This window comes from Drosophila tropicalis, unplaced genomic scaffold (genome assembly GCF_018151085.1).
Source record: "Drosophila tropicalis isolate 14030-0801.00 unplaced genomic scaffold, ASM1815108v1 contig_1187, whole genome shotgun sequence".
In the NCBI taxonomy this organism is placed as follows: domain Eukaryota; kingdom Metazoa; phylum Arthropoda; class Insecta; order Diptera; family Drosophilidae; genus Drosophila; species Drosophila tropicalis.
The window spans coordinates 1,955,094-1,972,218 of NW_027172559.1; the positions used below are offsets into that span (position 1 = coordinate 1,955,094).

The 17,125-nt window shown below is 34.7% G+C and overlaps 1 protein-coding gene across 1 annotated transcript; it reads right to left on the bottom strand.

The window, feature by feature from the left end:
- Positions 1–873: 873 nt before the first annotated feature.
- Positions 874–15,353, bottom strand: al (aristaless). The gene is made up of 5 exons (XM_068289866.1): positions 15,278–15,353; positions 4,677–5,006; positions 2,742–2,787; positions 1,924–2,186; positions 874–1,436 (listed from the first exon to the last, which is right to left on the bottom strand). Exons 2-5 carry the CDS (start codon positions 4,970–4,972, stop codon positions 899–901), a joined length of 1,143 nt encoding a protein of 380 aa, XP_068145967.1. The 5' UTR covers positions 4,973–5,006; positions 15,278–15,353; the 3' UTR covers positions 874–898.
- Positions 15,354–17,125: the final 1,772 nt, after the last annotated feature.

Sequence of the window (17,125 nt, forward strand, 5' to 3'; positions counted from 1 at the left end):
CCCTCCCTGATAGCTGTTGTTGTTTTTGATCAGCCATCTCTCCAGACCCAAAACGCACTGATTTATGGCCAAACGACTGATTAATGGCAGCTGGACTTCACTTTGTTGTATTTGTTTTTGTGTTCGATATGATGCGGTCGAACTGGCTGTGAATCAGTTTTCGGATTTGTTAGCGCTTCCTCTTAAGTAGGTGTTGTTACGCACATTAGGCTCGGCCGAAGAGACATCGACCAGGCTTAGTTGTAATTTGTGAGAATTATAAAAGGAAAACCGATCTCTAAATCAGAAGGGAATGTATGCGACATCTTACAAGTTATTATAATAATGTTTTATTACAGATTTAACAACGGCTTTTGTACTTAAGTGACATTTTGTATTGATTTAATGATTCATTTTTGAATGGAGCATAAAAAAATAACTTTCCATTTAATATTCCATTTCCATTTTAGCTAATTTTCGCATACAAAATGTTTGAATTTTGGCAGTAAATTTATTAGATTTAAGCCAATAAAATTATAAGAAATATTTCAGTTTTAGTTTTGTCGGTTCATTATGTTTGAAAGAGTTGTATGCTTTGCATTAATACAAAAGTTTTTAGCCATGAAACATTTCAATAACTGAAATAGGTTAATATATTTGAAACCCGATGTAAATGACAAGTTTTTAAAGAGTCAAACAGTCTTCAATACATTCAATATTCTGGATTATACATTTCTAGATTCATTTCCCATCGATTTTCAAGATTCTAGTCTGTCCTGTTTTCCTTTTAATACGTGAATTTATTTGGACTTTCCGTGATAAATACATTACATCAAATCAAATAACTTATTAGCTTAATTCTACACTGATCAAGCAATGAATTTGCACTCCAATTTGTTTTTGTGTATTTTATTTTTAGCTAGCTAACCACATCGTTGCCATGGCCATTTTGACGCAACAGCTCCAATTTCAGTTCATGTTCTCGTGCCTTCAGGCGAAGGGCAGCTATAGATGAAGTGCGTCGATCCTCGGGCGGTGTAACAGATCGTGCTGGCGCTGGATGCGGCGGCAATGCTGTTGGCGGTGGCGGCAACTGTCGCTGCGGTGAATGGGCCAGGGTCAGTGCCACGGGAGCAGTTTGTGTGGGTGAACCGCAAGGAGCCTGATGTGTAAGTGATATACCGACCAGTTGCTGGGGGGATAACTGTGAGGCCGGGGCAACTGAGGGTGGCGGTTGCGGTGCCTGTACTACCCCGGACACAGGTGAAGTTGGGGGCGATGCCAGCAAATGATTGGGCGAGTGCAAGTCTGGGGAACCGACTAGCATTGGCGGTTTGCCTACCAAACCAATTGGCGGTGCTCGAGGAACTGCGCCCATGTTGGCCAAAAGCGATTGAAAGGAGCTCGAGGGGGAGTACATTCCGGCCATGCCTGGTGGTAGCATATGTGGTGGAGCCCTGGCAAATTGAGAGAAGAGTTAAGTTATTTCTAGAATTTATATTCGTTAAGTCATTTATATGTATATATATTTTCCATTAGTGGAGATTCTAAATCTAATCTTTGTTTTTATTAAATCTAATATGTTGTTCTTTCAGTTGGTATACCAAACAAATCTTGAAGGCGTTTATTTGTGTTCTGATTCTAATATAGATAAGTAAGACTATTTTCCTGCAGATCAAATGTGGCCAAAAAATAAAGAAATGTTCGAGTTCAATTAATTACTAACCAATTTTTGAAATTATTTAGACGTTTACTTAAAACCAATGTATTAAGAATCTATTTAAATTATTTGGCTTACTAACGATTCTCTAAAGATCACACAGTTTAGTTAATTGTACAGTCAAATGACTTTATCTATGGCATATAACTTTGTCAGTTTTGTAATTAATATTAATAGAATTATTTCAATTAAAAGAAAATTATTTTAAATGCCATATGTCTTACCTTTGGAACTGATTGAAGTAACCGGATGGTATCATTGGCGCCGCCGACAAGTGAGGATAGCGAAATGCAGCCAAATTTGCTGGAGCATCGAATGGCTTGCGCAGTTGGAAACCCAAATGGGTGAAGGGATTGGGCGGTAGGGCGGCACCGACCACTGTTTGCATGCTGGCGGCGCCGCTGGGCAGGTATGGATTATATGGATGTGACTGGGGTCCAACCTTCTCCTGTTTACGCCACTTGGCGCGACGATTTTGAAACCAAACCTGGTCAGATCAACAAAAAAGAGAAGAGAAGAGTGGATGGCATGAGTTATGTGTGGCTGGCAGGCTACTGTGTGTAGTTTGTAGTATATTCCCATTTCTTTGGCAGGAAGAGGGATATCCAATTAATGGGCGTTGTTATTGAAAACGCCCATTTAATTAGTTTTTAACATAACAATCTTCAGAACGGTGGCTGATTGCAGTTGGACTCTCGTCTTTCAGAGGCAGAAGAAGGGGTCCAGAGACCAATTGCAATTACAGCTAAAAATTTATGTAAACAAATAATGTTGTTTAGCATGATCGCCAAGTAATTAAAAACAATACCAGACCGAAATAAAAACTACATAAAATCGAAATTGTAATGACTGGCAGAAAAAAAAAGTAACCATTTGATATTGGTATCTCTCTCTCTCTCTTTTTGATTTCATTAGGAACGACATGCTCCATTATTTTTCAATTTTCAACATTGTTAGCTACACGTCAGCCATGCGAACTAAAGTTTTGAAGTGTTGACCAAATCCGACCAAGCAACAATCAACCGCAACTCAAGGGACCTACCTGAATGCGCGCCTCAGTTAATCCAATTTTCATAGCCAGTTCTTCTCTGCAAAGAAAAATGTTTATGATTAGTTGCTTAGCTTTAAATAAAGATAATCGCCACTATAGATACTTTAATAGAAAGGCGATAGTCGTCGATATCATTGCGTTCATTTAATATTTTATTATAGAGAGAGCAAAAAATTTACCAAAATTCAAAATAAGACAAATTAGTAGATATTTCCGCATCATTTGAATCAGTAAATCATTGATAGTTCAAACTAACATAAATAATCATCAGCTACCAAATGAAGGTTAATTGAATTTCAAAACCAATTCGCTAAACTTATTCTTAGAAGAGATTATGCACTAAAAGTAGTAGATACTAAAAAGACAACCTTCTGTTATTTTTATCTTAAGTACATTTAGTGAGGCCATAACCAAAAGTAACTTACTTTTCGTCTAGCTAACTAAGTGGGGCTTAAACTGTAGTTTAAAAACTAGATTTTAGGTTGTTTAACTAAACTCAAATAAGGCATGCTCTTTAATCTTCATATGGCAATTTCTCTGATTTTCGTGCCCTTTTTTTGATTCGACAAAAAAGTGAAAACAAAATAACATTTCTTTCAAATGTTTACAAATTCGAAGATAAAAGTGAAACGTTTTTAAAGTCTTTTAGAGGTCCAAACATTAAAGAAAAAGAGTAAAAGGCTATTATAATAGTTTTTGAAATTGCTGAAATTAGTTGAATTCTTAGAGAATCCCATTTAAAATATAATACAACTTCAGGTATTAGAATTTTTCAAATTTACTGAGAGATCTTTGTGATTGATTGATATATATTGCAAAATATAATAGCAGAAAGTGTCCTTAAAGTTAATAAATATATCATTGGAGAGATAATTTAGTCTGCTTTTTTTATGCAGTAACAATAAAATAGCTCTTCAACACAACTTAGAGTTGTGGAATGCCATCAAAGTCAAAAAAATAAAAGAAACAATTTGATTTCAAGTTTTTTAAACTATCTATACATTGAAAGATAGAACTATCTATCCAAGACAAGGTGCTTTTATGTTTTATAAGTAAAGACCTGCGTAAGAACTGATTGCAGATTTGACATCACCAAGTTCAAATTAGTAAACAAAATTTAAAAATCTCGATGAAAGAGCGAAAAAGACCGATTTGATTGTCCTTTGAAATCGTTTACTCAAATAGATAAACGATCTGCTTATTAAATTTTGCTAAGTTCTCATTCTGTGAAAAGAAACTTGACGAACTTGCCAATATTTGGTATGTAATCTTGGAATATACAAAAATTTTCATTATCTTTTGCAAGTTTTTGATGGTTTAAATGATATATTAAAATTTAATTATGTAAAAACGAATATGAATATTTGAGTAAACTAAACTTGGAATACACTCCTCTGGCATTTAAAATTCCTCTATAAGAGATACAAGTCACGATTGATTTATTTGTTTAACTAACTATTTAATAGTCATTTGAACTTGTTAGTGAGGAATGAAAGACTTATTTGAAAGTTAGTTAGTGCAAGTGCTGAGGCATTTTTCAATTAAAGCTTTATATTGACTTTTAACTTATGGCTTTTCTATCGGAACGTTTCCAATCTTTTAACTACTTGGCCTGGCCCACTCAACTTATCGAAAACGCATATAAATGTTGCTCCAAATCTGATGCGACACTCTGTGGGGGGGCCCTTTAGGTAGGGCATTGAAATTATCACCTGGTTTAAAACATTTTCCATATTTGCCTCATAAAAAGAGCATAAAACTCTTTTCAGGCTTTTGTCTGGAGCAATTTATGCAAATTTCAGAAAACAAACAGAAAAAAAAGAAATATTTCTCTGGTGTTATATATTATCTTATTTTTTGTTCTTTGCTTTTTTTTTACTTTCTTGTTGTTTTGTGTCATATTATTCTCACTCACTCTTGGCTCACCTCGTAAACACATCGGGGTAATGGGTGCGTGAGAAGGCCTTCTCAAGCTCCTCCAGCTGAAAGCTGGTGAAGGTGGTCCGATAGCGTCGCTGCTTCCGCTTCGGCGCATACTCATCGGTATCGCAATCGCTGTTGGCATCCGAAATGGGACTGTTGGTACCGCCGCTGGCGCCGCTGGGCGCCGTTACCGCCGAACCTACCCCGGAGGCTGTGGCCGACAGCACGACAGCATCTGGGTGTGCTAATTTAGCTTCTTGCGGTAATTCCTCCAGCTTGACCTCCTCCGATATGCCCATAATCCAACCAGAGTGGGCACTATCTGTCGGGCAGCTAAAGCGTATGGGTGAGGAAAAGAGAAAAAAGATGAGAAACGAATAGTGAGTCAGTGGTTAGTTTCGCATTAGAAGCTCGTAATTTAATAAATGCTAAACATGCAATTATCGTGTGCACTTTATTATTATTATGCCAATTTCTATAATTTGCCACATACAGCCATGACCAAACAAATTGAGTCGGGACTGGTTAAGGTTAGCTGCTGCGGTTCAACTTCTAGCCGTTTAGACACTAACCGCTTGGCTTAACACTTCCATCACATTCATATCCATGAATGTGTAATGTAGAAGAAATATGATAATGATAGTTATTGTAAGAAAGAATAGTGACCGTGTTTTTATAGACTTTCCTTTTCTGCATTACAAAATCTCTCAAAACCAAAAATGGGTCAGCAACTTTAGAAACTTTTGTCTAAGGATCGTTATTCAAATTATTCATTCGATTCTCTGCTACAGTTTGCTTTTATGTGGGGCCAAGGTGTCTCTCATATATGCTGCCTATTAATTAAATTGGCAATAAAGTATGAGAATTATTACGGACAATTTTAGATACTCAAATACTGATTCAGTCTTTGAAATGTGCCGAAAAAAACTCAATGTTCAACCGAGAATTACTTTTACGTCGAGTCAATTTAATCTATCGAAAAATCATATAACTATAATATTTCTATTGTTCAGATCAATTGGAACCTGTCTCGTTTCTATTATTTCGAAATCCCGATAATCAAAATGAAATAAAAATTAAAGAAACATTCACAAATACTTTTTAAACAAATCACACTAATATAATACGATAAAATAAATATATAAAGAACCATTAAAAGAAATAATAGGTTTTGATTTTGATTTTGAGAGAGAATAAAATTATAAAAGGTACAATTTATATTTTAAATAAAATAATTTATAATATTTATATCAATTTATTTATATTTTTGTACCCTTTTAGAGTAATATAGTCTTATTTTAGTTAGATATTTGTAACGAAGCAAAGGAAACGTTTTGACCCCATAAACTATATATCTTCTTGATCATCGTGAGAACCCGATTCGATATAGCCATGTCGAAACTTGAGCTTTTCATTGAATAAGACCACCATATCCAAAGTATGTCTTCCATAAAAACTAACCATGGAAAATCCAATTTTATTGAGAAATATCTCAAAATCAGTTGAAATGTAGAAAAATCTTATTAAAGTAAGTATTGAGAAAAATTTCGGAGAAATCTATATTAAAATATTTAAAAAATAAAACTTTTAAAAGGAAATTGATTGAAGGTATTAACGATTTTTATATGGCACGCACTACAACACTACACTACACTACACTACACTACAAGCACTGAACTTCGACGTAGCTAATTATTATCTTTCTCATTAATAAATTTATTTATTTGTAGTTTTTGTAGTATTTTCCCATACCTACAAGCCAACAGAGAGCAACAAATTGTACTATAAATATATAATGAAAGTTTAACTCTTACAAAATAAAAAAAATATGAAAGTATTCATAAAAAGTCATTAGATTAGCAAGAGATTTAACTGAAATTTAGTTAAACTTTTAATTATAATTTATTAATTCATTTTTTGTTCAGTAATTTCTACAACATGCAAATTTAAATAAAAATTTCTAGATAAATTAATTTGTGCTAATGGAGCTATTATGTACCTAGGCACGAACATAGGTACAAAAAATTAGATTATATTATATTAATATGTATTTATTAATGATTATATTTTAATCTATTTGGTCGCGTTGAATAATTTTAGACTGCTCTCTCTCTCTCTCTCTCTCTCCTTTATGCATTTACTAACTGTGGAGAGTTAAAGCCAAAGTTAAATAACTCGATTGCATTGTAAATGATATCGAATAAGGAACTCGGATGTTAGGATTGAGTATTCTTTCATCTCAAATATATAAAAACTTGGCTTGTCTGCTACCTTCACCTTTTATTCAATTTTCAATTGTAAATTTGCGGTTTTTCTGACCAAGTTCAATGCAAATCGATTGAAAATAAAAAACTAAAGTTCATGAAGAAGATGAAGTAAAGTCGTCCAACAGCTGATCTTCCATCAACACGTTTCGCTTTGGTAAGTTTGTAGCGTTTATTTTGCAGCCTGGTTCATTTTTTTTTTTTTGTATTTTGTTTTTGTTCATGTACAGATCGTTTGGAATTTTAATTAAATTGGGCGGCAACTTCATTTTCATCATCATCAACAGCAGCAGGAGCCAAGGTACAAAACTGCAGTAGACTAACCGCAACGGAGGCATGTCTTCTATCAGATCAAATTAATATCAGGTGCCAGTCAAGTCAGTCAGTCAGTTAGTCAGTCCGTCAGCGAGTCCGTCAGTCTTTCGCTCAGTTAGTCAGTATGTCTGAGAGCTTTGTATTTTATTTCAACAACTCATCAGAAAGTTGGAACCGTTTTGCTTAATTTCATGTTTTGCTAATTAATATACAACGGCGTTTAATGACAATTAAAGTAAGTCCAGTTCTCGTTTCTGTTCCAGAATTTGTACATTTTCAACTGATTTCTTGTAGTAAATGCAATATTGACTGGGTGTGTGTACTCAGTCAGTGGTCCCTCGACCCAGGTCCCAGATCCCTGATCATTTTGGTCCTCAACACGGTTTGATTGATGGGGCCTCATTCTTTTTGGGTACGTTCTGTGGCTTCTGTTGACATTTCGCCTTGTCTCGCTGAATACATATATCAAAATTGTCCAAATACCTTGTTAAATGGCAAATTAGTGTGGTTGTGATTGATTTAGTTGCATTCTTTAGCCGTTGTGGGGAATGAAGTTGCACAACATTAAAAGCGCAACATCATCATTATGAACACCAAGAGAATGGCATAGAGAGATCGAGAGAGGAGGCACAGAACGATAATCAATTGCAGATGGTTATGGGTAAGGGTATACACAGATGTTGGCTTAAAAAAAGCTTATCTTCTGTAAATTTTTATTGGTCAATTGACAAGTAATGTTGTAAGTCTATTAACAAGTCTACTAGACCATATGTAATTAGTCTCTTCAGAATTTAATAACACATATTAAAACATTTTTGTTATAAAAATTAATGCCAAGAGTCTGTCAAAGCTTTGCAGAAGTTACAAACTTGAGTACTTTGGCTATCGTGAAGAGCTATATTCTATGCTTTCTTTGGATAGAAACAGCTAACCAAGTTATAAGTTAATCTATTAATTGTTTATCCGATATTTTTACGAGTCTCTGAGGGATCTCACAAAAGCAGCTCTGCTAAATTTAGTCTTGCATTTTTATGCATTGATATAAATTCATTTAATGTCATATTTGAATGAAAGTTAAGTAAATAGTTTTGAATTCTACGCATATAGTGAAAGTATCGTTTTGAAAATAATTTAAAATGTTTTTAGATAAAATTACTATGATTTAAACTAACATTGCGTTGCTTTAGAGAAGGCTCATTGGGCTACTGGCTTTTTGTAGGCAAGATATTCCGGTCTACTACATGGAGTGTCCTGCTGTGTTTTCTCCAATCGTTTGCCAAGCGACTTATAACAAATTTTTAACAAATGCAGTGGAGATAATTAAGAAATCGAATTTCCTATTGTTTAAATCGACCTACATATTTAAGAAGGTGAAGAATCTTATGATATGATAAAATAGTCCAGAAAGCTTTTTAAAGGAATTGTGTAGATCTTTTCATCTTCTTCTAGACCTCTTATATAAGGTTTCCAGCAACGCGAGGGCTAAATCTATAAAGTCCTAAAAAGGAGCTCTTCTTCATCACTCTCTTGGTTTCACTTGGCCTACATAAGTATTAAATAAAGTCGTTAAAGAAGACTTATATAACTTTAGATAGCCATTTACAATAAACTTGACCATATATACATATATAAAGCAAAATGTGCTAGCTATGTCCTGATGTTTCCTTGATGAGAGTAGAGCATATGTTGATCGGTTTATGCCTTTGCTCTTGACTTACGACACATTAAGTTCATAACTCATATCTTATTAACATTATTATCATCATCTCTGGGACATCATCATTATTATTAATAATTTTTATTATGATTTGTACTGTCAGTTTTCAATGTTGTTAACAAATTCCTTGCATTGACAGCTGACAAACTTAATTTGCAAAAGATTTAAGACTCAAACTTGCGACTTGACTACCCGACTGTAAATTATTAAATTAGTTGTACGAATTGCAATTATGTTGCCGTCCTCTGTTCCCCCTTTGCACTACTTGCTCCTTTAGCATTTGTTTCATTAAAAAAAAGAAAGAGAAAAAACCGCACTGATTAATTCATTGCATGCGAACCAGCTACCAGTACAGTAAAACCACTGTTCAGAGGCTGCAGTTTTGAGTCTGTTTTAAGTTATGTGGGGAATGTGTGCCGTTTGGCTTTGTTGTAGAGCCGCCTTATAATTGTATCCGCGTTACGACTTTATTATTGCCATTGCAATTAGAGGAGGTGGAGTAGCAGCCAAGGAATACGAATCATCATGATGATGATGACGATGATCATGATTATTATTATTATTGCCAACCAGCAGGTTGTCCCATTGCCTGATTGACGTTACGCTAAAACCCATTGGTTAATTAAAAGGAAGAGGAACGAAATCAAATTGAAACGATTTTCAGTCGAAACTGTCAACATTTTGACGTCGACACGTACAATCAACTGCCTTCTTCACCGATTTGGCTGGCTAGCCTGCTCATGGCTTCATTTAGAAATAAAAATGTTTTATTTTTTTTTTTTTTTGGTTTTTGGTTGGACAACAACTAATCAAGTTAACGCTGCACTTGCTCTGACCAATTGCAGTTACAACAATTTCCATCTACGGTCAAATCAAGAAAATGCTTACAAATACGAGTATGGAGTAGAAAAGAATGAGCAAATTATATACATAGAGTTCCACTCCAGTCCACTCTATGCCTCATATAAGTGATGGTTTACGTGTCGTCGTGTATAACATTTTGACACTACATCGTCCTGCCTCGCCTCGTCTCGTCTCGTTTTCCCCATTCCTTAGTTCTGCTTAGGCCCTACATGCTAATCATCTGAAGCGCCAGAGTTTCTGTCTAGAGTTTCTGCGCTGAAGCAGCAACTTGTTTGCGGTTGCTTGTTTCGTTTAGAGATAAGCTCCATTAGTGTCTGAAAATTATTTAAGAGCGAATTCGTAACTCCTTGGCAACATTGTAACAGAACAGTCGCACCACCATCTACCCCCATGTTACCCTCCAACCATTTCCACTCATTTACAACTAGACAAGTATTTTTTGTGTAGGCTTATTACGTCTGGTTCAAAAAAGTTCGTGTCTTTGGTTTTTTGCCAGTTTAAGGCCAAGTTGTTTGTATGTCTGGTAGAAAATTAAGATATTAATTCTTAATAAAACAAACTTATATATGTATTTTCTATTCCCTGTCGTCACTTCTGTCATCTCGATAAGCATCAATGTTTTCCTTGCGATGTTCTTTTTGTTTTTTACTTTTTATTGGAGCTTCTCTTTACTCAATTCTTCTTCACTTGGGTGTCGTTTTTATGGTTGCACTTTTGTGTTTTTTGTGCTTCTCGTTCTTCTTGGCGTCGATGCCTTAAAGGAGGAGTGGGTATGGGTAAACTGGGGAGAGAGCCGGAGCACTGGAGCGATGGAGCGACGACTGGCATATTTCATTAAAAGCCCGACTTGGTGGTACAGCCAAACAGAAGCTCTTTTCTGGCATTTTGTTAATGCGTCTGGGGGTCTCGCCAGTCTCTTGTCTACTCCTTCCCCCTTTGCCCAGTTCTTTGCTGCTCGGTTCTGCTCTGCTCTGCTTATTTATGGGTTTACATTAGGCTAAACCACTTTAGTCACACTTTTGATGATCGGCATTGTAATTTCTCCCTTGCTGATAATGGCAAACATGTTTTTTTTGGCCAACAGCCAAAGCTCACAACATCTGGAAGTATGTGCGTGTGTGTGTGTGTGTGTGTGTGTGTGGGGTCGCATATCCACAGTTGATGGATTACGTTGAGACTCCACTTGAAGAGGGGAGCTCTGGCTAATAGTTTGACTTGATAAAGTCAATTATTAACTTCGATGAGCCTGACTCTTGTGAGTCACCCAAGAAAAAAAGACACCAAAAATACAAATAACGCATTCATAAAAAATGATAGCCCTAGCAGCTGAAGCTAAGCCTCTATGGTAGTTGTTGTTGTTCTTGTTGCTGCTGCTGCACCTGAGACATTCGACATTGGCGCCGTCTTTTGGACCAGGTGCGATAAGACAGCATTCTTCGTTGTTTGTTGGGCCCTGGTCAGGCGCCGTTTCTTTCATCGGTACATTATGGACCTCTAATGCACACACACACACTGACTAACACACACATACACACCACACACACGCTTCCAATTATAATTAGTTTATTCATATCCTGTGTCGAAGTTGCCCGTCTCATTTGTTCTTTGGGGCGCAATCTTAATTCAATTTACTACTAGTCAGTAAAACTAACATAGACTAGCGATTACCCTAACTAATAAAATAAGAGTTTTATGCTTAACGAAAAGCTGGTTAAGTGCCCTAATTCCATTTCATGTTTTGTATTTCCTTAGTTAAAATGTATTTCCTTAGTCTCTTTGATTAATATATGCCTAAAACATATAAAGTAGGTCATTTCTGAGAGTATAAAACTTTCGTGTGTAGATTCTTTTCATCATTTTCACTTTTCATCATTTTCAAGTTCCACAATTCCTGGCTTGGCACTGGCCACCCTAATGGAAATGAAGGCTGACCAAGTGTGTGTGTGTGTGTGTGTGTGTGTGTGGACGGTAGCCCAAAGGTAAGTAGTTGTGACTCAAGCCAGAGACAGACAGACAGAGAGACTGAAGCAATCCGAGTTGGATGTTGATGTTGATGCCAGGCCAATTACTCATAAAATGCATGTTAAAAATGCTTTTCGGTTGAGGATCGGGATCGAGATCTGTTCGGACAACTGTTGCTCGACGCCTGGCCTGAATCTGGTCGCTGTCTGTGGCGGATTCACTTGGACTGCCCTTTGTCATTGTCTTGTAAAAGTTGATAAGCTCAACAGCAAAGCAAAAGCAGACGTTGAGCAATTTGGTGACTTGGGGGATACCACAGCGTTGACTTCGAGTCGAGGAGAGGAACAACTCAATGAAACTGAAATTGAATCCTTGGCGCCAATCAGGTTATAAATTTTGTGTCTATGCGATCCGTAAACACACATCTTTTGCTTCTTGTTGATCATTAATGTTCATGTATTTTCATTTTGTGGTTTTGTTTCACTTAGATAAGTAAATGCTAAAAACAGAAGAAATGTCGTTTTGTATCTGTATCTGAGAAGATAAAAGCGATATGATATCTCTCTTTGACAGGTTTGGGAATTGTAATTGAATTGGTAGTTGGCTTGGACAATAAACAAATTGCATATGTCATCGTTGTGACATATTTTAATTTTCCCCCAAACAATCTAATCAATTGAAGGAGATCTCCTAATTTATTATCAGTTGGGGGGCCGAAAGAGATGCTACCACAGAGATACTTTCGGAAGATATCTCAAGTGTTTGCGTCACAAATACGTTGAAATTGGTTATGACAAGTCACATGATTATTATTATTAATTAAATCAATGCCCAAAAAATTGTTCAACGATATTGAAATTGAAGTTGAGTCAAGTTGACTTGACGTTGATACCTTCCACAAAGTACAAGAGGGCTTATCTGCAATATACTAACTGTATTATAACCCAAACATATCTCTCAACTTGAGCCTCCAATTCCCAACTACTACATACATACATACATATGTATATGGGAATGAATGTACCTAAAGACCCTTGTCCACGTCGAAGTGAAGTGGTTATGAATTTTTGACATGATTATCTACAATTAGATAACTGGGGCCAGTTAATTTCATTTATTTTGTTAGTAGACACACAATATTTTAAATTAAACAATTGAAAAACATCACTATGACAAAACGTGATATAAATATATACATATATAGAGTATTTTCCGTAGCGCTTTCTACTCTGACAATATTCTTTAATAACGTTTAATTAAACCTAATCAGTGATAAATATTATCAAACTAACAGCAGGTGGCAAAGTCTATATGGCCAAGTCAATGTACGTTGGTTCAGTCTTTGGTTAATCAAATTTTCGTCAATTGCCTGATTATGATATGTCCAGGTGAATCAATCAAATTTAATGATATTTAATTTTTCCAGTTTTACGTTCTATGTATTTATATGATAACTATGAAGATGTTATCGATTGTGAATTCAAATTGTGAAATATTAAATATTATTTGTGTTAATATTGTCGATCATGCTGAAAACTAGGTTGACTTCCAACAATGCTCATAATGATAACTCTGATTAATGAAAAGTCTGATTATACCAATTAGGTTGCTAATGAAGTTACCAAGTATTCTTGGTAGAGTAATAAGTTTAAAATGAGAATCGGTTAGGAAAGATTTCTGAAATAACAGAAAATTCGTATTAAGTTCATGGTATTCTTCATAAAATAAAAAGAATTGGTTAGGAAAGATTTGAAGATGAAAATGCGATCTTATATCGTATTTTCATGACTGTCGATATAAGGGTATTTTCTAAATAGAAAAATGTATTACCATTGCAGTTAAAAAATGTTCATAAATATATTTCCCAAATTTTTGAAAGTTATGCAAAATTATTCAATTAAAGAGTTTGAAGAAAATTTATAGGAATCTTGCGAATGTTAATAGTCAAAATCAATTTCAAAATTATATTATAATGAGAATTAATAATTGAAATCATAAACAAGTTGTACAAAAATTTGCTAACAAACGATAAATCAAAACAATTCATCAAATCAAAGTTATATTAATAAATATATAATTTGCATTAATTAATAAGAATTTTATGTAATCTCATGGCATGAAATAAATCGTTGGGAGGAAAACAAAAAAAACATGTACAAAGAATTTGATTGGAAAAGTTATGAAACTTACAAATTGTTGGTTTTATTAATTATAAAGAATTTGTTTGTGTAAATATAAGATAAAAACATTGTATAAACAAAGAAAATGATTTGAATATGAACAAAACATATAGTTTTTTCCAAAAATTTTCAGCAAATTAATAACAAAAAGATCTATGTATATATACTTTATAATTTTGGGTTTTACCATACACATTTGTGGAAAATGTTTTTTTATTCAATTAGAATTGTTACTAACAAAATTTTTTTAAATTAAATATATTTTTATGTTTATATATTTTAAAAACCTTTTTCTCGAGGTCATTTTGGAAAGGAATAAATCCCTGACAGGTTAGACAATCTGGCAAACGTATAGTGCTAATTCCAGATCTTCCAAATAAACTATAATTACTTTTAACATACTTTCAACTACTTAAATGAAATGTCCAGCCTTGCCATCGATTAGGCTTAGGTCCCTAAAAGCCCATCTACTGAAATTGGTCTATGTGGGACTCCGAATGGATGTCCACCGGTTGAACAAAACCTAATCTTTATCATACTTTCATAAGTTAAGAGTTTACATGTAGTAATCAAATCCCTTTTAAACGAGACGGGATTCATTTAATATAATGGGCTAAGTTCCCAAACTTCTAGTTCCACTTCCTATTGGTCGAATTTCACAGCTTTTTCAGGCTGTTTGATATGGATACTAATTCTGAAAGTTATTTTAAACTGTAATATGTAGACTTTGAATCAATCTTGTGTTCGATTTTTCAACAAATCCTGCGCATTGAATGAACTTTAAAATAGTCATTGGAAACTAAATCAGGAAATGTTATTATATCATAAAGTTCACGTAGTGTCGATAGCTTTTTTTAAATAGAAGATTTAAGAATGCAAAATATAAACAATTCCACGATAGCCAAATTCGTATTCAATATTAATTCAGAAGAGTAGATAGCAGATTCACAATAGAGTAAGACCAAGTGAGTCGTTAAAGCAGTCGTTTTGAGCTAGGGAAAAGTGTTCTATGTAGTACATAGTATGTACAATATATATCGTCTTTGTAAGCTGTTTTTTTTTGAGTAGTTAAGTCTCCTATGTCATGCGATCTTTAGAAATTTAAATCTAGCGATGTGTAAGTTAAAGAAATTTCAGTAAAATTGCCCCCAAATTCATACCCATTTTTCTTTTTAGAGTAAGTAACTCAAAATTTCTCAATTAAAACATCCATCAAATTAACTTAAAGTTTCATACTTTCTAAATCGCAGTACAAGACAACATATTATAAAGTAGATAAAGTTTTTGATCATTTGTACTAACCTTCTTCTTCGTTTTGGTAGAATTGCACTAGATTCTTTTTCTGTTGTGTAGATCTAAAAAGTAGGTCCAAAGAGCTTTGCCTTTTGCTATGCCAACCACACGGATAGGAACTTGCCGACGGTTTTTTCTTATTGTGCACTCTGTCAATCAATCTTGTTTTAGTTGTTCTTCTCAATTCAGTCAATACACATATATAATTGGTAGATATATTTAGCATACAAGTATTTGCCTGTAGTATTCTAAGTAGTTAACACCTTGACACCAATTGAAACACTTTTCACACCGAAAAACGAAAATCGTTTCTTCGTTTCTTTTCTGCTTTTGTGCAAACCGAGCGCGTCGACAAAACACAGTGACCGGGCTCTGTCAGTGCCGCAAGCGAACTACACAAAGAGCAAGCACCAAGCCGGTGAAAACTCAGGTGGGGCCGCCGCCAGAAAACGCCACCACTATAACCGGTTACCTTTCCGTTTCTGTTTCTGTGGTGCTTATAGCTAGTGCTGTTTCTGTTGTTGGAGTCTGTTTTGGCATGGGTTAAAGCGAGAGAGAGCTAGATGCAAGATCAGTGCGAACCAACACGATCGATCGTCACAGGTGTTGCTTTGCGTCGGCAGGTGAGCAACTCAGTGCTCCGCCTTCTAAGCGAAAGAGAGGGAAAGAGAGAGAGAGAACACTCTCTGTGGTTATTCGTGTTCGGCCTATGAGAGTTGTCGGCACTGGAGCGCAATAATGGCGTCTTGGTCGTAAATAACTACGACCGGCCGGCTAAAAACTTTGCATTTGTATCTGTGTGATTGAATGTGTCTGTGTGTGAGTGTGTGTTGTGCAGGTAATTGAATAAGCCCCGCACAAAGTGCAATAAATTTGATTAGCAAAATGGAAATTTATTTTACCCCCTCAACCTTTTCGTATTTGTTGCTATAGATGCGTTTTGCCTGTTGTTGCGGCTCATAAATTAAATAATTTAGGCATGGGGCATAAGGCGATGCATGTGTGTGTGTGTGTTTTTGTATGTGCATTGAGTTGCATTCTGTTTGGTTAGTGTTAAGGGCCTCGTTAATGACTTTGTTGGGTTTATTGGTCGAATGTTTTGTTGGGTACATAGTCGTAGATTGCCTTATTTAGATCTACAATATACTAAACTTGGAGTGCAGGGAGAGAGACAAAGAGAGAGAGAGAGAATGGTGAATAAATAAGTGTCAAGAGCCTTAATTGCCTAATAGAGCTTACAATGTATGTTATATGAGTTTTATATTGGGTCTAAGAAGATGCCATTAGAATGACACATCACTCGGATCACTCAGCTGAAAGTTAACCTAATTAAAGTAAACTCTTAACTCATCAAATTCAATAGTTTAATAAACAATTTTTGATAATAAATGTCAATATAAGTTTATAATTAAGTTTAAAGCAAGTTTCTTAAAATATGTTTGAATATTTTGTGACATATTTGGGTGTTACATTTAAACACATTATTCTTTCCACGATTTACCAAAACTAAAAGGTAGTTCCATCGGGGAATAATGAAAGGATTGTGGATCAACCTTCTTTTGCGTTCAACTTTAAGTTAAATTTAAATTATTTTATTATTTAAATTTATATTATAAATATAATATACAAGTCATTTCTGTTTCGTTTAAGCTTAGAGTTATTCTAAATTTATTATTTATGTATTTAAATACTATTATTAATATTTGAATTTCAGAAATATTTATCCAAAAAATACTTTTAGAGTAAATTAATGCATTTCGGAGTCTGTTATTCGAATAAGAATAATTTTTTTTCAGTAATATTTGCAATCTTTGTTATTAATATCTGTCAGTTTTTCGAATTTCTCAAGAATAGGAT